Consider the following 24,795-nt stretch of genomic DNA (forward strand, 5'->3'; position numbering starts at 1 on the left):
GTTGTAAGTACGACCATATTAGCCCGGTTCTGTCAACACTGCATTGGCTCCCTATTAAACATCGTATACATGTTAAAATATTGCTGATTACTTACAAAGCACGAAATGGTTTAGCTCCCCAGTACTTGAGCGAGCTCTTAACGCATTATAGTCCTTCACGTCTATTGCGATCTCAAAACTCCGGCCAGTTGATAATACCTAGAATATATAAATCGACTGCTGGCGGTAGATCCTTTTCCTATTTAGCACCAAAACTTTGGAACAATCTTCCTAACATTGTCCGGGAAGCAGACACAGTCTGTCAGTTCAAAGCTAGACTAAAAACACATCTCTTTGACCTAGCATTCACATAACACTCTATAGACTTCTATAATTCAATATTAGGCTGCTTAGATTAGGTCAGCCGGAACTGGGAACACTTCCATCAAATCCTGATGTACTCGTTACATCATAAGAAGAATGGCATCTACGCTAATTTTAGTGTCTTTGTTTATCCCGAGGTTTTCCCACAGCCTGCTGGATCCAAGCCGTTTCCAGATCTGACGAAGGACTTTCGCCTGGACCCGATGACAATGTAGTGCTGTAGTGCCAACTAGCCTCTCCCTATGGAGGATCCCTATACCACTCTACAGATAAAGCGTTGTGGAATTTTTCGGTTCGCGTACCTACCCAAAGTGATAAGATAAAATAAAAATTCTGCATCAAAATTTATAGACAAGTAGTTTGTTTAGGCATGGTTTGTAAGGAATTACAAACCTGCGCACATATATTCAAACGCACATAACTATAGAATCAATTCTTAATGCGCATGTGAACGCCATCAGCGTCTATCACAGGTTCACGTTTAAAGTCTGTTTAGAGAGAACGGTGTCGTCTTAGCGGCCCCTAATTTAATAACAAATGATCATTTAGACGGAAGTGAATCAATCAAAACTAACTTTAGCTGGAAAAAACATTTTTCAAGAACCACTATAAAACCAAACCAATCTCTGTTACCTTAAATTATATGTTTATCTTTGTAAAGCTGCTTTCATACAATCTACATTGTTAAAAGCGCTATATAAATGAGGATGACTTGACCAACTCCCATTTGTTAACAAGGATGTATTAGCTAGCTTACATGAACTATATGCATTATGCAATATACATTTTTACAGCATGTATTCATATTCGAGCAATACAATTGTACCTTGATCATTCATGTTAGTTCATAGTACATTAACTAAGGTTAACAGATAAAATAAAAATTAAAACTGTTAAAATGTATTGTAAATGTTGAAATTAACAAACTAACAATCAACAATACTTCTACAACATGTATTAACCTTAGTTAATGCTAAAAATTGAATCTTATTGTAGTGTTACCATTTCATATAAATCCAAAGAGTCATACTTAAACTTGGCCATCTTTAAATATCTGCAAAGCCCAGAGTATTAAAATTACATAAATGTATATTACATGTGTACTCTCTCACTTTATTAGAACACTTGATGATTATCTTATCAAAATAACAATATGTATTGCAGTGATAAAAAAATCTGATTGGTTTATGTTTATGTCGGCTGCACAAACATATCAATGTTGAGAAAGCAATCACGTCACTAGCTTTAAATATGCAACTTCGCCGGCTAATTAATGCATAAAAGTGACCAGCTGGATGTAAACTAATGCGAAATTAAACATTTTGGTGAGGTTTGGGTGTATTTTTGTCAGATTGTTTTAATAGATTTAGGTATTAATGTTAGCGTCCTTCTCAGCCTCAATGGCAAACATTCAGGTCCTTCTCAAAAAATTAGCATATTGTGATAAAGTTCATTATTTTCCATAATGTAATGATAAAAATTTTACTTTCATATAATTTAGATTCATTGCACACCAACTGAAATATTTCAGGTCTTTTATTGTTTTAATACTGATGATTTTGGCATACAGCTCATGAAAACCCAAAATTCCTATCTCAAAATATTAGCATATTTCATCCGACCAATAAAATAAGGGTTTTTAATACAAAAAAGGTCAACCTTCAAATAATTATGTTCAGTTATGCACTCAATACTTGGTCGGGAATCCTTTTGCAGAAATGACTGCTTCAATGCGGCGTGGCATGGAGGCAATCAGCCTGTGGCACTGCTGAGGTGTTATGGAGGCCCAGGATGCTTCGATAGCGGCCTTAAGCTCATCCAGAGTGTTGGGTCTTGCGTCTCTCGACTTTCTCTTCACAATATCGCACAGATTCTCTATGGGGTTCAGGTCAGGAGAGTTGGCAGGCCAATTGAGCACAGAAATACCATGGTCAGTAAACCATTTACCAGTGGTTTTGGCACTGTGAGCAGGTGCCAGGTCCTGCTGAAAAATGAAATCAGATGGAAGCATGAAGTGCTCCAAAATCTCCTGATAGCTAGCTGCATTGACCCTGCCCTTGATAAAACACAGTGGACCAACACCAGCAGCTGACATGGCACCCCAGATCATCACTGACTGTGGGTACTTGACACTGGACTTCGGGCATTTTGGCATTTCCTTCTCCCCAGTCTTCCTCCAGACTCTGGCACCTTGATTTCCGAATGACATGCAAAATTTGCTTTCATACGAAAAAAGTACTTTGGACCACTGAGCAACAGTCCAGTGCTGCTTCTCTGTAGCCCAGGTCAGGCGCTTCTGCCGCTGTTTCTGGTTCAAAAGTGGCTTGACCTGGGGAATGTGGCACCTGTAGCCCATTTCCTGCACACGCCTGTGCACGGTGGCTCTGGATGTTTCTACTCCAGACTCAGTCCACTGCTTCTGCAGGTCCCCCAAAGTCTGGAATCGGTCCTTCTCCACAATCTTCCTAAGGGTCCGGTCACCTCTTCTCGTTGTGCAGCGTTTTTTGCCACACTTTTTCCTTCCCACAGACGTAACCACTGAGGTGCCTTGATACAGCACTCTGGGAACAGCCTATTTGTTCAGAAATGTCTTTCTGTGTCTTACCCTCTTGCTTGAAGGTGTCAATGATGGCCCTCTGGACAGCAGTCAAGTCGGCAGTCTTACCCATGATTGCTGTTTTGAGTAATGAAACAGGCTGGGAGTTTTTAAAAGCCTCAGGAATCTTTTGTAGGTGTTTAGAGTTAATTAGTTGATTCAGATGATTAGGTTAATAGCTCTTTTAGAGACCTTTTCATGATATGCTAGTTTTTTGAGATAGGAATTTTGGGTTTTCATGAGCTGTATGCCAAAATCATCAGTATTAAAACAATAAAAGACCTGAAATATTTCAGTTGGTGTGTGCAATGAATCTAAAATATATGAAAGTAAATTTTTTATCATTACATTATGGAAAATAATGAACTTTATCACAATATGCTCATTTTTTGAGAAGGACCTGTACTTCTGTTCTTTCTCTGCTAATGCAGCATCTAGTCAACAAATGAATTACTTTATAATGATATGGCAACATGGACTACAGTGTCAGCGCTCTCCGTGCAGCTTGTGATCTCCGTGCAGTCTCACGTGTTAAAGTAAACAACTCAGCCAGTGATAGTTTTATTAGGGATGTACCGATACAATTTTTTCAGAAACGATACCAAAAATTCTGAGTATCGACCGATACCGATCCGATAACCGCAGTTTTTTTTTTTTTAAATCAAGTAGAATTTCTATAACTCTCGTGTGTTGAACTGATAACCACTCTTGTGTGTTAAACACAATCTTCTCAATATAGACAACTTCATTATCAAGAAAAACAACAAGTCAAAAAAAATATGATCATATTCTATGACAAAAATACTATTATCAGGGTTCGTACACCTTTTTCCAAGGTCAAATTCAAGCACTTTCAAGGTCCATTTTAAAGCTTTTTCCAGCACCTTACACCACCGTAAATTACATACCAATACATAGTCAAAATTATGATTTAGTGTTTTTAACACATTAAAACAGATAATGCTATAAACAGGCAAAATTCGTAATAGTTTCGTAATAGCAGAAGGATCAGATATTTAACCCTCTGGGTGTAAGGTGTTTTTTGGGACCTGGAGGTGTTCTGACATGCTCTGACAATGACATTTGTGCTTTTTTTCAGTTGCTTATAAACATATTAAATGGCAAAGTTGTCATTACACTCCATTTAGCACAAACAGGGCTACAATAATATGTGAGCAACCTGTATGTACATGTTTGTATTTTTGAGAGAATATTGTTTATGCATGGTTATTGAAAAAAACTAAAACTTAAAGTTTCTGAAATAAGGCCACAAAACACATACTAAATATGTGTCCACAAGACTTTTGACTAATGGATGTTCTTGCCTAGAATTTTTGCTTCAAAATGATCTGAAAATCATCCTGCCTAATCATTCACATAAAACAATACATTGATTTAAATTTTGTAAAACACTTTTTGTTTGGAAAGGCAATATGCGAAATGGGCGTGACTCATGAATAATGCTCTTATTCACACCTGAGAATACAAAAGACCTGCTTAATGTGCCTGTATAATGAGCCTTTCACACAGAGGTGTGTCACTGAGCCACAAGAAAAAATACAAGGACAAAAGTATATATATATATATATATATATATATATATATATATATATATATATTAGGGGTGGAGCCGAACCCGAATACGGTATTCGGAAAGGCACAAATAACGTGTTTTTTACGAATACTTATTTCGAACAAATACTTTAGAAAATATTTGTATTCGGGAACAAGAAAAACTTTATATCAAAAAGCTGCGTTTCCTCACGAGACCGCAGTTCGCGAGTGAGTGAGTGACGTTCAGGAAGAGGTGACTGACACAGGCTGCTCCACACAGCAACAGAGAGGGCTCGGCTAAGCGAAAAAACACTTAACTGCATTACTATTTTTGTTGAATAGATTTTTGTACCTTAACTGGGTTCCGGAGGCAGTTTATAACTTTCGGGAAGTGGAGTTTGATCGGGAGATTATTTCATTACGCTGCATTATTGACGTCTGCAGCCGGTTGCTCTCATGTTCGCTCTGTTTGCGTAGCTCTGTTAGCTCCGTAATTATTTGTTTTTATTACATGGCTTGGTTGAATTCTAATGTAGAATGCGGTCTGTTATTTCCATGGTTATTTCTTAATAACAGACCGCTGCTAAGTATAACACACCGTTGCCACGAAAAACAGAGCGTTGCCATGGATTCTAAACGTAGAGACGGAACGGACTATTTTTTTTAGCGGAAGCAATACAATAGTTTTTAAATCAATAAACTCCTTTTTAAATCAATATTTTGAGTCAAATTATTGATTTATTTGGTAGGTAGCCATGTAGTAAGAGGGATAATGTATAGCGAGGTGGTTGTTATAGCGAATACAAACCCTTCAAGCTGATTCAAGACCCCTCCGCTTCGCGTCAGGCTCATAATCAACCGCCTCGCAATACATTATCCCTTACTTATTCTGTCTGTTCAGCGTCCTCCAACAAGGACGGGTGGTGGTGGGATTCATAATGTTCACAATGGTATTTTATTAGTTGTTGGTTTAACCATGGATGAGGTAATGGTTGTTATGTTATTTTCTTTTCAATGACGTTCCTTGGTACATGTTCATTGCTGGATTTATATAATGTAAGAATACATAAGTGTAACGCAAAAAAGCTAGATTTTTACGCCTATTTTGGATTTTACTCGAATACAAATACAAATACTTTTTCCCCCTCAACAAATACAAATACAGATACAAATACCGGCTGCTTTGCACACCCCTAATATATATATATATATATATATATATATATATATATATATATATATATATATATATATATATATATATATATACACATATATACACTACAAAATTGGTTCACAGTTGGAAACATCTCAAAAAAAATAGTATTTTTCCACTTGTATTTTTGTTTGCAAATTGTATAATATCGTATATAATATTTCTAGTAATTGTGTAGTTAATTCTCATACTGTATTTTCAGAAAGTTTTGGATATGTATCCTCTCCCCAAATTTGTCACTAATAAAAAACAGAAATAATTTGAAGAGAAGGCTTATATTGAAATTAAGATTGTTTGCATCTACCTTGTAAATAGATGTATTTACATCTATTGGTAAATACAATAGATAGGCTGGCGGTAGATCCTTTTCCTACTTGGCACCAAAACTTTGGAACAATCTTCCTAACATTGTCCGGGAAGCAGACACAGTCTGTCAGTTCAAATCTAGACTAAAAACACATCTCTTTGGCTTAGCATACACATAACACATTATAGATTGCTATAATTCAATGTTAGGCTGCATAGTTTAGATCAGCCGGAACAGGGAACATTTCCCATAAATCCTGATGTACTTTGTACATCAGAAGAAGGATGGCGTCTACGCTAAAATTAGTCACTCTGTTTATCCCGAGGTTTACCGCAAACCGCCGGATCCAGGCCATATCTAGATCTGAGGAAGGACCATCACATGGACACGACGACAACCCATCCCTGAAGTGCCAGCCTCAACAACACTGTGAAGGCCTCATGGACACCTCAACAAACTCATCTCCATACCGGCGTGATGACTCCGACCCCTTACCAGATGAACTGGATAAATATTGTGAAAGTTCTGATCCAATCTGACTTCTGACCCTTTTATGCAGCCTAAATCATAATCATACACTGTACGTTTGTTGGCCAAAGGAGGACTGGCCCCCCGACTGAGCCTGGGTTCTCCCAAGGTTTTTTTCTCCATTCTGTCACCTGATGGAGTTTTGGTTCCTTGCTTGACTAAATATATTATTTGCTATTTTATTAAAAAGGTTACAATTACAGCAACAATTAAAATAACAATATTTCGAGTGTAATAATTCTTTGAAAAAACTAAAGTATACATGTTATCACACGCATTTCAATGTTAAGGATTCACTAGTTTGAATAAAGCCTACATTGGAATAAACACTATAATAACATCTTAGTTGATGACTTTATTTTTGACAAAACAAACATAGCCTGATATATGTAACATTTGAGCAGAAATTGGTGAACAAAAGCTTATTTGATGTGGCAGTAGTCTATTTTACAGTAAACACTTCATAAGACTGGTTTTGTGATCCAGGGTCACATATAGATTAAGTAGCACGGGTATATGTGTGGGAATAGCCAACAATACATTGTATGGGTCAAAATTAAAAAATTTTCTTTTATGCCAAAAATCATTAGGATATTAAGTAAAGATCATGATCCATCAAGATATTTTGTAAATTTCCTATCGTAAATGTATAAAACATTTATTTGTGTGAGTGAATGCAGCACAATCGCAAACATAAATGGACAACTTTAAAGGCAATTTTCTCAATGTTTCGATTTTTCTGCACCCTCAGATTCCAGATTTTCAAATAGTTGTATCTCGGCCAAATATTGTCCCATCCTAACAAACCATACATCAATGGAAAGCTTATTTATTCAGCTTTCATGTGATGTATGAATCTCAATTTAAAAAAAATGACCCATAAGACTGGTTTTGTCATCCAGGGTCACATCCTCAACTAGGAAACGAAATGTTGTCTTTCATATTTCGTCTGTAATATCGTTTGTTGTTTTCATGATAGCCTATATTAGGGCATATAAATATTAATTTGCAGTTTAATACGTTGCTTATACAAAGACATTTTAGTTCAACATATTTCAGTCGATTTTTACTCATCTCAGTATAGCAATATAGTTTGGTAAAAGCTGTTCAGTTCATTCCTTTCACACACAGACGCGATTCATATTTAAACAGTCTTTTTGCGGTTTACATACAGTAGGATATCGCGATTAGAACAATAATAAAAAAAAGTACTTCTCAGATGGATCCGTTGCTCCTCGAAATTAATTTAAACCCGCACTTCTGAGGTAAATTTCCCAGGATTATTCATTTAAATCATTTTAAATGAAATGATTCATTTAGATCATTTAAAAGTACAAATTTAAACAATTATAAAAATATATTGCTCATGCCTGGGTGAATAGTAGTCGCTGAGTTTTGTTTAAGTTTAAAGACGTGCTCAAAAAAAAGCTCACTGTGACGGAGAGCCAGAAATTACAACCTGTTTATTTTCTTTATTTTACAAAAGCACAATGTTTTATTTCTATTGTATTTGGAAACATAAAGTAGACATTTAACAGTTCATTTTTTTCATATTTCTTAAGTCTGTATGACCAAAAATGACCGAGTATTTTAGGTCTATTTTGCTGCTATGTGAAAAAAATCTAGCCAAACGCACCGGCGCGTTTTAAGACCCCTGAGGGTTAAGGTACAGCAATAAAGCAAGCATTTTATGCAAAACCATAGACCTTTATCTACAGATCAAGTATAATAATAGTAACATTGAATCACCTTGAAGAGGGTTTCATCGTGTTGACTGTTGTAACCGAACGCGACGCACTGTTTGAATGCTGAATTGAGAATGACTGACAGCCACAGAGGAGGGAAAAGTTTACGTGAACTTGAATTTAATGACTTAAATATTAATTTCTATCTCACATTATACTATAGAATGGCTTCAGAACACTTATTATATAGTCCACAAAAACTTTATGGTGCTTTATAATGTTTTTGTGCCTTTTGTGGGGCTTAACAATAAAACAAAATAGTATACGCACAATCCGATCCGGCAAAGAATGGCAGTATCGGAGCCTTTTATTTTGCCTCTAGAGGCCGCTCTCGCTCTGTATAATGACAGCAGTCCCATCTCAGCAGAGGTATAAAGTCCAGGGGTCAGAAAGTAAAAGTCCTGCCCTATGTTTATTCCACCCATAAACTCAGCCAGCTGATTTCACTAATTAGTTCTATCTCCTGGCTGAAAAACTGTGCTAATTAGCAAATCCAGGTAATTGGAACAAAATACCGAGGGGGACTTTTACTTTCTGAACCTGGAACTTACACCTCTGCTTCTCAGCGCACCCTTCTCAGCCACTCCAGCAAGGGACGCAACCCAGAAAAACTATCGGTATGGATTTTTGTCGATAACCGGTAGTTCCACCAATCAACTGTACCAAATATCGGTACAGATATATCGGCAAAACAGATGAATCGGTCGACCTCTTATTCAGGCATCACTGCACGCTTTCAAAGCCATATTTTCACTTTATTTTACCGGTCTGGATGGCATACTGTCTAAAGCTAACCAATCAGACGCTACAGATTCTAGAGAGCATTTGATTGGACAGAAAATCTGAAGAGATACTGCAGTGCAGACTGATATCATCAAAATAGCTGATCCATATTGGCGGAAGTGAGAGACTGCAAGTTTTTGCTTATAACTTCTAAATGCGAATTTTGTCTTTGTTTTGGCACACACTAGCTTAAAGTCCCCATGAAATCAAAATCAAGGTTTTTTAGCTTTAAGTATAAATATGTTAGACTTACTGTTATCTATAAGCTAATGTGCTCCAAAACAAGACATTTTTTTATTACTGCAAGAAGAACAGACTAACATATATTAAGCAATAATGTTAATGAAATATGTGTTATTAGTAGCCTGCTGTATTTTAAAGCAAAGTCCATGAAAAAGCATAAATCGAACTCAATTTTGACGTATACTGTTCTGTTTGAATCCATTCTGCAGTGTACCCACAGTGGCAAAAAACATATTCTGGTTGAGTACCATCTGTACACACATAAAATCTTATTCCACAAAAGACCACAAGGAAACACACTCACCAGCCTCTTGTGTGCGAGAAGCAAGTTAATGACTGCCTCAAATTCTCTGAGCAAACATATATTGAGGAGAGACGAGAGCAGAGAATTGACTGTCTCCTGGTTGAAACTCCCGCTGGGAGAACATTTATTGTAATATCCCATAAACACTTCCACTTCACATAGAAAAGACAGACAGAAAAGCCATTTAGTCAAGCTAGGATTATTTATCTGTTTGACAGCATAATTCACCCCAAAAAAAGGGTAGGCACTTTTGTTGTCACACTACTGGAATCTGCAATTTCGATACAATACCTTAAAAAATATATTTTTTCGATACCATGGGGAAAACTGCCATATTTAAAGCCATACAGATAATTTGTTATTATCTTATATTTTTTTGATAATTTGGCTCATTTTGTTGAAGCTTTTACACTGCCCAGGAAGGCTTTATTTGAAGTACATTTACAAAAAGAAAGACAAGTAAACAGTCAGTAATAAAATAAGAACAAATAATAAAATTGCAAATGATAGCACAAATAAATAAAATAGAATAAAGAGACCAATGAAATAAACATTGATTTAAGTTTTTCAGGTGCATTTAACAGTATCCAGGTAAGAAATACTAAAGAAATGAAAGCAATTGTAATTAATTTTTACAATGAAAACTTATCCAGTGTTATTTTACATTTGATTAGTTACAAAAGATCAGCGAGTGATTTCCTCGTCTTTTGTTCTTTGATTAACATGACAGGCAGCAGTAGGTTGATTAGGCTGTTGCCACTTTAAGAGCTTACGCACGGGTCCAATATACTGATACACAACATGCGTTTTCTCTTGACTTTTTACTTTCTAAAACTTACTGCTTTTACCAGAATATTTGTCAAGACAGGCATTTAGATTTTTTTATTATTTATTTGACGATTTAAGCTCAATTAGCCACGAAAAAGAAGTCAATTTGGTACTCACAATCTGTTTGAGACAGCTTTATGAGAGCGGCCCTTATATAGAACAGTGGTCCACGCACATTTGGTTTTAGCATGAAACCTGCTGGAATGAGTAAAAGTATGCACAATACAAGCACTATTCAACTGGAGCAAATAAGACGAGTGGTTGACAGGAAGCAGGTGTGCGTCAATTCGCCGTCGGAGAGAAGAGAGAGCGAGAATGTGCAGCTGGTATCTTGTATCGAAGAAAAGCAGTATTGGAACCGTTTCAGATATTTCAGTATTGATACATATCAAAAAATCTATATTTTTGACAATACTAGTATGCACATGACATCACAGCAGGCGTAAATCCCTGTGGTTACACCCACTGAGTGACAGCATTGGTGTTCAGCTTGAATGCTGCGAAAACCCCCCACAAAACACTAGGGTTGCATGTATTTGTTCTTAAAGTGACAGCAGCCTAACAATCCTTCTGACATCTGCATACTTAATGATAATTAGACAACAAAAGACAAAGAGAAAATTTACTCGTTGAACTTGACTAAATAATGTTACTATTTGTAATGTATATTTTATTTAAAATGTGCAGTGTTATTTTACATTTGATACCAGTTTCTGTACCTGCATAATAGACCTACCTGAAAATTTTAAAACACTGTGTATTTCATTTGTATCTTAATTCATTTGTATTTATTTGCACTATTTCTAATTTATTTGTTCTCATTTCATTTCTGAGTGTTTACTTGACTTTAATAATGCTTGAAATTTAATTAGTTATGCTAGATGTTTTTGCTGTGGTACTTTTGTTAAAACCATAGGCAAAAGTTCCTTGTAAGTGTTCTTTAGCTTGTTGATTTTCTTTAATGGTATTCAGCAGCAACGTAATGTTTTGCAAAAATACTTAGAATAAATGTGAATGATATGTGTTTTTTTGTGGTGGGGGGTTGCCTTATAACCAAGATAGCCAACCCTACAAAGCACATCTAAAAACGAAGTGCTATGCGATTGACACTACAAATAGATTCAACAAGAAATGGGAGCCATTTCTTTACAAACCGCAAAAAAAGACGGAAAAGAGAAACAAATGAATAACAGCAATTTGCAGAAAAAAATGGAACCCAGGCAGCAAAAGGTGGATTTGCAGATACCATTTTGTATAAGATATGTTGAATTTTAGGGTAAAATCATAACCTAGGTTAAATATTGTAACTCATCAATTAAATATTTACCATCATATATTGTATTCTACAAAGTATGTGTTCTACAAAGGGAGATGGTTAGATGTTAGACAAACTGCATTGTCTGCCTGACGGTAGACTTGCTGCAGTAGTCAGTGTTACCGGTGTTACACAGTGTTCGGCCGTACACACAGATTACATTACTTGCCCACTGTGGCACTGACCTCGTTGTTTTGCTATTTTTATAGAAAAAAAACAACAACATTTAGTTCAGTTGGACAACAAAAGCTACAATTATAAACTGAAAGTGTCTGCTCTGCTCCATATATAGCATGAGCTGCAGAGTCGCAGGACAGTGGAGCAGGAGTATGATTTCACTCATCAAATGTTGGGGTAAGGAGAGATGAGATGACTGACAGGACGATGATGGAGGATTTGGTGCGCAACAGATCCTGAGCGTCATTGGCTGCGATTACACTTGGCATTAACATGCGATCACCGTGATCCGATCAAGCAGATCGGATCATAAGCCAATCAGTGCACGGTGCGTTAACACCTGTCCACATTAAGTGGCTTCTGTATCTGGATAACAGATCGGATCTCGCATTCCCATGAAAAAAAAGAAAAGAAAAAAAGAGGATGGCTCTGGTGCAAAGTCGACCTGAAGTGGTGGGTTTTCTTTTAAAAACAGTTTTCAGTTGGGGGACATTTTACAAATCTCGCAAAATGAAGAGGATGAAGAGGCTGCAAGTACATATAATGTGGATAGATGCCGTAATGGAGACGGTACAGAGAAACGTATGGGTCCGAGAACGTTGCCAGCTGTGGTGGGAAAAATGTGCGTTCTTTACAGAAAATTAATGGTTCTGCAACTTCCGGGTGTGAAGGCAAACGTTTCAGTATATTTGCGATGTACTTCACACTCGACTATAGTCGCAAAACCACACAGCTCTCAGTTGCGGAGAGAGGAGGGGGAATAATGACAGTGGGTCGGGGTTTTGTGTGACATCCACCTGTGAATGCAGACACGATGGCTGGATTGTGTTTACATTACACTGAGATCTGATCACAATGCGCCCACGACCACTCCGAACCTGGACACGCTGTTATCCGATCAGAAGCGCATTTACACTTAAAATAACAATTCTTTTCAATGTGTATGTGGACAACATCCGGATACAGGTCGCATGTTAATTGCGACCAAGTGTAAATGCAACCATTGACAAATATCTTATTTAGTAAAATGTGTAGTCTGTACCACCACTCGCTATACACATACCTGTTATCGGTAATACCGGTTTATTTTTTTACTATTGTAAAAATATCCTCAGTGACATCCCTACCTGACGGTTATCCAGATAACTTTAAACATTTCTACAAAATAAACTGAAACACCAGAATATACATTGATGTCCTCATCACTTTAATTTTGCCAACAAATCCCATCTTAGAGTACGATCAAGCGTATAGTAAATTTAATAGTATAGAATAGGGCTGGGAAATATGACGATATTATCGTACATATCAACGATGTCTAACAAGTATCGCAATGTCGATTATACTTTAACAGTCAGTTTCCAGACGATAATCGTCAATATCGGGGAAAAATTACAAATATATTTTACTTAGCCCTAGGGTTGCAGCTATCGATTATTTTTGTAATCGATTAATCTAGCACTTAATCGATCGATTAATCGAGTAATCGGATATTTTTTTGTGTGCGTTTTATTAACAGAATAGTTATATTAAACTTGTGTCTATTTCAGTTAAAGCTGTTATAAGTTATATACTATAAGCTATATAGTATGCAAGTTATAAAGCTATCTCATATGTGAATTTTCCTTTAAGATGTTATAATATAACCACTCTAAGCATCTAAGCATATTTGTGTATTCTGGTAGTTTAACGCTGAAGAAGAGCTGTAACGTGACTTGTTGTTGAACACGCAGTAAAAGCTGACGCACTTTTTGTTCCGTGCGTTTTAACTGAAAAATTAGTACTCCGAATCTTAATTAAAAACCAACAGGCTGGGGACTTAAATTTTTTGTTGTTGTCTGTATTTGGCAGACGTGAAATACAAACAAGGTCTCGCAAAGACTGCAATACAATATTTGTTCCTCCATCACGTCCCGGTATGTACAGTGAATGCATGCTGAAATTATTGTTGCGTGGCTACATAAGTTTAAGCATATGTGATGCATTGCTGCAATTGGTCTGACTGGCGTCTGTGTGTGTGTGTGTGAAGGGGTTCTTTTTTTAGGCTATACTCTTGCAATTGAAAGTTATAGTTACGTTTACTACTTAAAAATGTCATCAAAGCTAAAAATCATATCTAGTCAAACCGCATCACGACATCGCTACAAATACAGTATGGGATTAAAATCAGCGAACATCAATAGGCTTAGACTACGTTACCTTGTTTCAGCGAGTTAAGTGTATTAAGTGAATTAAGTGTGTAATGATCCAACACTTTCGACAATTTCTGCCGTTTATTTACATATTTATTCTCAGCCATCGCGCCAACTAATTTCAAAATATATGCTTCCTGAACAGGTCCGTGTGAATAAATGGTCCGTGTGAAACAATCAAATCCATGCGCCGCGCGTATAGTGCACGTCATAGGAATTTAACGAGGCTTCGAGGCAGAGTTTTTGACTCGAGGAATTTTTGTAATCGAGTAACTCGAGGAATCGTTTCAGCCCTACTTAGCCCCATAGTTACCATACACATTTATTCACATGCAATAGCATGAATGAAATATTTTCTATAGGCTAGTAGTTAGTAGGGTTAGAAATAGAAAATCGATTCATCTTGATAGCATTCCTTCAGCACAATCAACTAATGGCCATGACCACAGACCTACTCTCGCTCGCACTTGCAGGCACTCTCTCTCTCTCTCTTGCCCTCACGCTCTCTGCGCATAACGGTTTGAATGAACAACAATAAACAGCTGTTGAGTGATGGTTTTGTGCAAGCAATTTAAGGTCGCGACTCTTGTCCTAAATATAGCAGGCTTCATTCAGTGATTGAAACAAATATTATTAACATTAATTGAAGTTTTTAACTTCGCGCCATTGGATGTGCAGTTGCCGCAGCACAGCCAATGAGTCAGCCAGACACTCACTGTGCTAGCTGTGCAGCTGGAAAATGCGTTTTACATTTTAAGCTTTAGAATTTTGCCACTGGCAAAGCAGACAGCCGCGCCTCTGCTACCGCGGGCGTGTTTTTCCACATTCGAATATTAATTTTCACCTTTGAAATTCTGTTTTTTAAAACTATTCGAATATGTATTCGAATTTAGAATATTCCTTGACAGCCCTAAAATACATGCATAATTAAGTCAAAATATCCCCGTAAACAGCCAGTTTTGTCTTAAACGGTCGAGAAAGAAAAACAGTATGCCTACTGAATCCGTGCATTGACAGCCTATACTTGCTGCCACCCTTAATGTTGATCAAAAAACAAAAGAAAAAGAAAATCACTCACTGAACTTTTGTAATTTTAAGGCCTAATTTTATTTGGCTATTGTTTGGTACTGGCTGTAACGGCAACATGTGTCTGTGACTTTGGGATGCGATCTCTGTCAAACATCTTTTATCTCTACTTTTGTAGAATTTTTTTTTTTTCTGGATTTCTTTGTTCTGCAGACAAAAAATGTAAGTGTATCCTATTAATTTTGAATAGCAGAGATATATTAATCAGAAAAAAATGGTAGAAGTAACTGCACCTGTTTCCGATTATGAATTTAAATAGGCCTAATCAAAAATCACAAACATTACCATTGTAATTAAAATGATTTTATAAATACAATTTAGTTATACTTCAAACGGATGAAGAAATTGTGGTGCTTTGAATATCTCATGCATGCGTTCAGAGTTTAAAATGTTGGTAGCTCCGTTACAGCATCTTGGGAGCGTTATACTTTGCTGTAGATAAAAAATAAAATAAAAATTCAAATATAATTTTTAAATACTTCTGTTTCTAAATTAAATAAGCAGTAACTTTTATTTCGTAAGCGACTTAAAGGGATAGTTCATCCAAAAATGAAAACTAGCCAATGATTTTCTCACCCTCAAGTTATCCTCAGAGTATATGACATTCTTCTCTCAGACGAATACAATCGAAGTTATATTAAAAAAATGTCCTGGCTCTTTCATGCTTTATAATGGCAGTGCATTGCTGTTTTTGTTTTAAAGTCCATAAAAGTGCATCTATCCATCATAAATATGTTCCGGGGTTTAATAAAGGCCTTTTGAAGTGAAGCGATGCATTTGTGTAAGAAAAATATCCATAATTAAAACTTTATAAAGTAAAAAAATTAGCTTCTGGCCAAACAAACATACGGATTCCACTTAAAGGGACAATGTGTAGTTTTTTAGGTATTTTATTATCTAAAATCAATATTTTTATTCATAAATATGTCCTCAATGGTGTACAAATACCTCTGCCAATTATCTGTCTTATCCTCGTTAGCGAAGAATTTATTATCTTTATATACATGTGACGGGTAGGTCCACGGAGGCTTCCATGTCATTCCGCCATCTTGAAAAACTATAATAGCAGAGAGGGACAAAAAGTACTAGGCCAACGCGTCTCCACAATGTGTTTTCCACAATGCGTTTTCGTTCAGAGCCAGCGCCACGTAACTGAAAGCAGCAGAAACGGAGGAGCAGAGCAGTGAGAGGCGCTTGTCGCTGCCCCAGCAAGTTTAAAAGCATTGCACTGTTATTTTTAATGGCGGACCACACATATGCCGAGCCACAGGAGAAGAAATCCTCGTTGCCAAAAAAAGTCCAAAATTTAAAGTAAAAGGAAACGTGACCAGAGATTACAAAAAAACAAGAGTCAACGCACGTACTTCAGAAAATATAACGAATAAAGAAGGCATAACTACTAATTACAATAGTTCATGTTTTTTTCCCAGTCAGTAATTCATACTGTAACATTCGTTTGTTCGTTGTGCCAAGTTGCAGTTTGTTTGAAATAACAAAACCTGTTCACCCGAAGGAAATCTAGACAAAGTGCTATTAGAAGACATCCTGTCATAGCTTTATGGTACATAACAGCCACCGTAGATGCAACACGCATTTGAAAAAGCGAGGCTCTGGAGAGCACAATTCGTTTGAATGCAAAATACAATTTCACCGCTAGATGGGAGAAATTCCTACACAATGTCCCTTTAAGTGTAAAGTGCAACTTATGCAAGTAATGTGCCGTACTGCTGATATTTACGCCACGCCATGACGTCACAAGTTGAGCATTAGGCTCAAGTAGACTGCGTATAGTCGTTTGGCCGGAAGCTAGGATTTTACTTTGTAATGTGTTAAATTAAATACGAACACAAACTCATCACTTCACTTCAAAAGGCCTTTATTGACCCCCCCAGAGCCGCGTGGAACGCTTTGATGATGGATAGATGCACTTTTATAAAGCTTGTAAGAACCAGGACATTTTTTTATATAACTCCGACTGTATTCGTCTGAAAGAAGAATGTCATAAACACCTAGGATGACTTGAGGGTGAGTGAATCATGGGCTAATTTTCATTTTTGGGTGAACTATCTCTTTAAGGAGACCTTGGAACTATAAAACCAGAAAGGAGAGAGCAAAAAAAAAAAGTTTAATCCCTGATTTTAGACAAAAAACAAAAACATTATATTTTAAAATGTTAAAAACAGCGCTACACGTTATAATTAGGAAATTAAACTTTATTTAATTCATCTTGAATTATGAACTTCATATCATCATTAAATCAGGCGATAACGGCAAAAAGAAAGAGAAACATCAGACTTTGTTAAATAGCAGACCTGCCAACCTTGAAATTATTTTGAGTACAATGGGGGATGGGGGGGTGGGCTCCAATACTGCTCAAAACCATTTTTTATTCATGATTAATATTGCACAGGGCCTGAATTTCGTTTTGGAAAATAGGGGGGAAATCCCCCTTTAGGTCATTCTTATGGGGGGGGGTGGGGGGGGTTAATTTGAGGGGGGAGTTTTTTTAGACAATTTAAAAAAAATACGTTTAGCTAAATGATTGCTCACTCATTGTAATTGTGTTTTTACAATGTGGTCATTTTTTTTAGTTTACACAACAAAAGGAAGCTTGATTTCAATCTTTGAATTAAATTGAAAAGGTAGCACAAATAAATACATGAAATAAAGAGAAAAGTTTAGGTCTAACACTAGTATTCAGAAATGCTAGAAACGGAAAAAATAACACGCAATAGTCTTTTAGTCCTGTATAATTTGAATACATAGGCTATTAATCCTAATTCCTTACAATTAATGCTATCTTTTGTTGTTTTATATACAATAATGACAGACACATTTTAGGCTACTCTCACTTTAAGAGCTAGTGCACGGATCCATTAAGGGGACGTTCACATGTTGCGTGTAAAGGGCAGTCAGCGCCACTTTCTCCTCTTTTAAAAAGGGCTCCCTGTTGCTAAGCAATCATGAGCCATGATCTCCATGAATACGAAGACGTTTCAGCAAAGGATGTACGCGCAAAAGACGTAACGTGAACTTTTTGTATTATTTTTTTAAGACATAACCGATTGTGTTTGAGAGGATACTCCCCAAGACCGGAATTTAGAGAATGTTGTGTGCTTTTGACCGTTAAAGCGCTATAATTTGCGAAAAATAACTCAGTTTTGTTACTCACGAGCTGTTTGTTATGCGGTTTAAAATCGCTTGAATGTTTAAATAGGTAAGACTTAAAAAGACGCACAAATTATAAACAATAGTGACGATGCAATGGCCCGATTGTGCAAGTGACATTTCCATCAAATGTCCCGACTCCTGAAACGCGAGAGTCTAGAATCACCGCCTGCAGCTGCAGAGCGATTGGCTTGCCTTGTGTAACCTATTTTGAGAGACAGAGAAGACGCGGCATTGGCAGAATCACTCACGCTGTTTGTGAAAATGCGTCTTGCAGAATTTTTTAAAATGACTGATCTTATAATCTGTTAGGTTAAATTTACTCATAGGCCTACATGCTAGATTGAATGAATGTTTGCGGGAATTTCCCGCATTATAAACGCAAGACCTGCAGGAATGATTAAAATGATGCGCAATACCCGCAATCCCGCACCGAAATTCGAGCCCTGTTGCATTGCATATAATTTGTGCTGGTCAATAGTCTAAAATTAAGAAACACCTAGAAAACAGTAAATAAAAAATTAAAACACTAAAATCGTAACATTGTACATTTAAGATAGGCTAATTAATTATCTCACAGAAAAAGGGGCTTTTATTTGAGACGTGCTGTCTTTGCATTTGAACATAGCTAACATTTATTCAGCTAATGCGTGTCCTGTTTAAAATGTGCAAATACAAACATTTTTATAGAAAATAGTTGACAATGAATAGACAGGAGTCCAATAATAGCAAAACGAATCACTTATTCTAAAAAGAATATCAAGTATAATAAGTTAGAGGAATCCGACATATAGCCTAATGAGTGCTAAGTTAACAGTAAAATGTCCATCATTTAACGAATTTTAAAAACATGGATGGATAATACAAAATGTATTCTGACATTTTGACAGAAAAAACAACCAAGAACAAAATTTAAACAGCCCGACAATTTTCATTTTACAATTATCTTCTCTCTCTTTGTGCGCGCGTCAGTGTTTGTGAGAGAGCTCGCGCAGCACTGATACAACGGTACTTTTTAATAAATAAGTAACTAACGCACTAGTTTTCATACAAAATAAATATGTAACATAATTAGGTACTTTAGTTATTATTAACACAATAACGTAACACATGCAGGCTACGTTTCTCAACACTGAGAATGAATAAATAAATGCCTGTTTGTCCAGACTCGCGCTTATCAGTAATCCACAAAGAAATCACAGAACTTTCATAATCACTAAGCCATAATGATTTTAATTTTATTTATTGTTCAGCATTACTTAAGCATTTTATAATTTGCATGACTGAATGATGTTTTCCCTTTTATAATTTGCATGACTGAATGATGTTTTCCCTTTTATCTGAGTGACAATGAATGACGGAGTATTTTAAGATAATGCGATTGCAATCACTCCCGTTTTATAATCAAATCCAGAGGATTAAGTTAACTCAATACAATATTTCAACTTTCCACATCCATTCCAGCCCGTTTACCTTCAGGACTCAGAAGTACCTCGACTATTGTACTGTCCTCATTTATGAACTCAGTCAGACGGCGGCCGTGGGAGTGTAAGAGGATCGAGCGGGATTCTTTATTGCTGCCGATTTTCAGTCTCTTTTTAATGATAGGCCTTACGCATCTGTCAATCATCCTCGCATGCTATGCAGGGAATGAACCCAGCGCTATGATTGGTCGAACTCTTCTTCTTTTGCTGTTGCTTGATTTGAGGACTGCGCGTGAACCGAGGCGCGTCACCAGGTTTTTGCGTAGTTTAGAGTGACAAATCGTACCAGTGTACTTTGAGGTCAAAATGCGTATCCGCTATGCAAAATGCTTACAGGTTGGCAGGTCTGAAATAGGGAAGACACATTGCTATGACATCCACATGCATGCACCATTCTTACAATCACCAAATTGGGTTCTGTTCAATTGTACTCAACAGTTTCCCTTGTGAAACGACATTAATTTCAAACACAGATGTGATAAGAACAGTTTATTAGCAACAGAAATTATTAGCAACACTAACATAACAGCAAAGGTAATGTTTTATGTTAATTTAAGCTCAAACTAACCAAAGTACACCTTTAACGTTTCAATCATTAAATTAAACTAACTGAAATCGCAGGCTATTATTATGCTGAGTTAACACTGCACGATTTTCAAACTCGTCAGATCACTGTTCTTTTCACACTGCCTGACTGTCTGGGGTAGCATTCAGTTGCTGCTGTGTGCACACTGCACAATGGATCGACAACAAGAGGGCTTCACATTGGATGACTTTACAATAAGAAAAATCGCAGACAACTCCGCAAACTACATTTCACAACAAAATACATGCAAGAAGTGATAAGGAAATAACGCAAGATCACGTGTGCGAGAGACCGGAGTTCTCGTGCGAGACTGGAATTGTTATAAAAAAATTATAGCCTGCAAGAAGCTTGTAATCCAAATTCAAATTGTCTGTGCGCTGAAAAGGAGTAAAATAAAAATTTTATGGATTATGGAGGAGGAAATGATTGGGAACTTATGCGGGGAGCAAGTATTGTGTGTTCTGCAAAGAAAATTTGAGATAAATAATTTTGCAATGTGCTGCTGTTGCGGCTGGTTAAGCAAATGTTTGTGCTTTGTTTCACTTTGATATACAGTAATTGTAAATATATATCTTAAAAAACTGATATTCTGGTCTATAACTCCTCCAAGAACTATCCGCTGCCCTGTATCTTGCTCTCTCATTGGCTGCAGGTCATCACAGACGTAATTTTCCGTCAAAACACATTTCAAATAGCAGGATTATGAATCGCTGACAGGTCCAGATATTTAGAATCCCAAATATCTCACGGGTGTCAGCGACTCTCAGATTCTCTCAGATTCCGTCTTTGATTATTCACACTGCGTGAATTTGACTTCGATTTCGGGCATTTGCCGGCGATTTTTGAGTGGGATTGCGAGTATTTAGCATAATTTTATTAATTTCCGCCGATTTTGTGATCAAAAACAAAGTGCGCGTTTATAAAGACAAGTATATTGGCTATATAAAACAGTATAATGGATCTGTGCGTCATTACTTAAAGTGACAGCTGCCTAATATAACAACTTCCAAATAATATTAAAAATATCTATATGGCAGTTTTTCTCCTATGGTATCGATTTCAAAATAGTGGCCACTGAAAATGCTGAGTGGCTAGTAACTTTGGAAAACCACTGACCACAGTGGATGGTGAGCAAAAAAGTTAATGTCAAGCCCTGGATATAACAATGATAATCATGATGATCATAACAGTGATCATCCAGATTTAGTTCTACCTATACTGTTTTTGCACTATGTATTTCCCTCCAGTCAAAATCAGGTAGACTACATATAAATATCAGGACACTTGATTCCTGGCCACATGTCAATGTCCATGGACCACTGGTTCTTTGGCAAGTTGTAAACGCCTTTAATTTGACAAGATCATTGTTTGTTTTACTTCTGTTTTCGCAGTAAAGCCCTATTAAACCCAGTCTTTTGCAGGATGTTTTGCCACACAGTCCGGCTGAGAAGGCTTGTCCCATCGGGAAAATGTCGTCAATGCATACCCTCTATTTCTTTAATAAGTTAAGTTCTGTTACCTGCTCGTAGAATAAGAGCATGTTTACCAACATGACAGAACTTCTTCACTGTATCCATGCAGAACTGAAACAAAACAATGCAAACCATGAACACAAATTATACTCAGATGATACTCAAACAATCAAAATTTTTTCAGGAGGAGGCAGTGGTGTTAAAAAACACTGAACCAGATTTATATTACAACACACACCTTTTCGTCTCCATCTCTTGGTATGTGCAGGAACCAACAGACACTTCGCAGGCAGGTGCTATATTCACTGAAGTAGTACCAACAATACTGAAGACAGAGAGAATTTTGGTACAAAATGTGCTACATGTGAATAATGCATAAAAATAAAACAAAAGTAATGGTAAAATTAATATAACGCTAACATTCCGTGTGCTCTTATCTATCTGTGTCAAAGATTAAGTATACTTACACTGCCATTTACATTTCTCAAAGCAGAAGTCTCTTTTGCAGTCACTTCAACCCCTTGGGGATAAAACATGTGGCATGTGACATTTGTGGTTAGATTGCTTAATTGCTTAAATTGACCGTATACACTACATATATTCATAAGCAAACTTGAACATTTCAGGCAGATTAATCTCAGATCTTAGGTTGGTGTTGAGTTTGACCTACCATTACCGAATGTGTTCATTACAAGACTTGTTGCTCTTGTGTTTTTAACTGTAATAGCAAACAGATTGTTTGTTTCTTTCATGTCTTGGTTGTTATTGCAGTCTGTGGCATGCTGCAAGATGAGGACACGAAATATTAACCTTCTGTTCATCACAATTTATGTTCAGAACCAAAAACCAAATAAGTGTTAAAAGTTGAATTTCTGTGCCACTAGCAGCAACAAACAGAATTGAAAGGATAAGAACCAGGTTTCCCCCCAAAACTAGTGTCCCTTTTGCTTGAGGAGAAGCTACATAATTAGTTTAACGGCACACTTTAAAATAAAATTATCACAATATAATGCAGTGTTTTGGAGCAATGCAAACTGACCTCTGACTTTAAAGTATTCATACACTGGGCAGGCTGAGCTATGTAACTCTGTGTCTCCTTTACTGTAGGTGAGAAACAGAATATAAGTCACTTTCTTGTAAAAAATAAGATAAGAAAAAGCTCTAATATTTGATGGACAACAAAATGTTGTCCATATAAAAAATGAGACCTTCGCACACCTTAAAGGGATTACACAAAAAAGTCTGTCATCATTTACTCACCCTAAAGTTATTCGAAAACCTGCATGCATTTCTTTCTTCTGCAGAACACTAAAGAACATATTTTGAAGAATATTGGTAACCAAACAGGCCCATTAACTTACATAGTATTCTTTTCTTTTTAGAGATGCACAGATTGATCGGCTGGTGACCGGAATTGGCCGATTTTCACGTGATCACACCGGCAGCAGCGCGTGAGCGTCGAGCAGGAGCGTTGCGTGATCAGCAGTGAAGCGGCGCTTCGCCGCAAAGTCTATTTTTGCTGCCCTGCTCGCACTCAATTTAAGTGAAAGCACACTTTTGTTGAACAAAATAAATATGATTTCACCCAAAAAGTGCCTAAAATGCACAGAATTTGCATGTCTGGTGTGTTTGAACAAGAACTGGAGTAGACCATGTCAGAAAAGAAAATGAAGACTCAAAAATATTTATAGAAAATGTACCCATTTAAACTTGTTTTTATTATTTCCCAATAGTTTCCCAGCACTTTCTCCACCTGCCCGAGCTTAGCGCTTGTTTAGCCTGGCTGGACATGTGGCAGATGAGAGAAGAACTGTTTGCGAAATAAAACTTGCCATTGATGTAACAAGTGATTGCAATAGGCCTGTGTGTGTGTGTGTGTGTGTGTGTGTGTGTGTGTGTGTGTGTGTGTGTGTGTGTGTGTGTGTGTGTGTGTGTGTGTGTGTGTGTGTGTGTGTGTGTGTGTGTGTGTGTGTGTGTGTGTGTGTTGAGAAATATCTTTATACTGCAAGGCTTTATTTATTTTATTTGCCATTTATATATTATTTTATTGCCATTACCTATTTTCATACAGACGTTTAGTTTCCTAAATAAGTAAATATATCACTTTTTTTTTTGTTGAATATTGGAAGTGAAAATGGGTTCTTCCATACCATAACACTGCACTTAGATATGTGTGAATTTCCCACACCAGGAGTAATAATTTATATAGTTCTATTTTATTTAATTTGTTAAAAAAAATTGTCTATGTTCTATGTAAAATGTTCTATTAAAGAAAAGATACAAAATAAATATTTGTGTTTGCTGTAAAGTGGTTAGAAAAAATGAAATCGGAATCGGCCAAAATCGGTATTGGCAGGCCAAACTCATGAAAAATCGGAAATCGGAATCGGCCTAGAAAATTGTAATCGGTGCGTCTCTATTTTTTTTTTTTTTTTCATTAGTATTCACAATATGTTCTTTTGTGTTCAGCAGGAGAAAGAAATTCATACAAGCTTGGAACAACTTGTGACTAGGGTGAATTAAATGATGAGAGAAATGTCATTTTTGGATGAACTATCCCTTTAATTAAACTAATTAAAAATCAGAATTAGGACACAAATTAAACTCAAAACTCAAATTAACTTTGACATTTATGCTTAAAATATTTTTGTCAAACAATTCAAGGTCACATACCCATCACAGTACCACCATCTTTCGTCTTGGCGTCTACAGCAGTTGAGTGAGGTTCGCTGATGCTTTAAAATAAATGATATATTAAGAAACAGAACCATATTCAGTTAAAATAAAAAAAAATTTAACTCTAAAGTTAAATGCATCACCAAGAAAGAAGAAATTCAATTAAATACAA

At 36.5% G+C, this 24,795-nt stretch overlaps 1 protein-coding gene across 1 annotated transcript in view; it reads right to left on the reverse strand.

Moving 5' to 3' along the window:
• topaz1 (testis and ovary specific TOPAZ 1) overlaps positions 1–24,795 on the reverse strand; it is a 102,219-nt gene that overhangs the window by 76,528 nt on the left and 896 nt on the right. The window contains exons 2-8 of the mRNA XM_077195545.1: positions 24,621–24,682; positions 22,987–23,048; positions 22,618–22,729; positions 22,415–22,467; positions 22,186–22,272; positions 21,995–22,058; positions 9,640–9,791 (exon numbers count right to left, since the gene is read on the reverse strand). Coding sequence (XP_077051660.1) covers positions 9,640–9,791; positions 21,995–22,058; positions 22,186–22,272; positions 22,415–22,467; positions 22,618–22,729; positions 22,987–23,048; positions 24,621–24,682 — 592 coding nt within the window. The remainder of the gene's footprint in view (positions 1–9,639; positions 9,792–21,994; positions 22,059–22,185; positions 22,273–22,414; positions 22,468–22,617; positions 22,730–22,986; positions 23,049–24,620; positions 24,683–24,795) is intronic.

Source organism: Siphateles boraxobius, unplaced genomic scaffold (genome assembly GCF_051911475.1).
Source record: "Siphateles boraxobius isolate OS27281-9 unplaced genomic scaffold, OSU_SipBor_1 33, whole genome shotgun sequence".
Classification (NCBI taxonomy): Eukaryota; Metazoa; Chordata; class Actinopteri; order Cypriniformes; family Leuciscidae; genus Siphateles; species Siphateles boraxobius.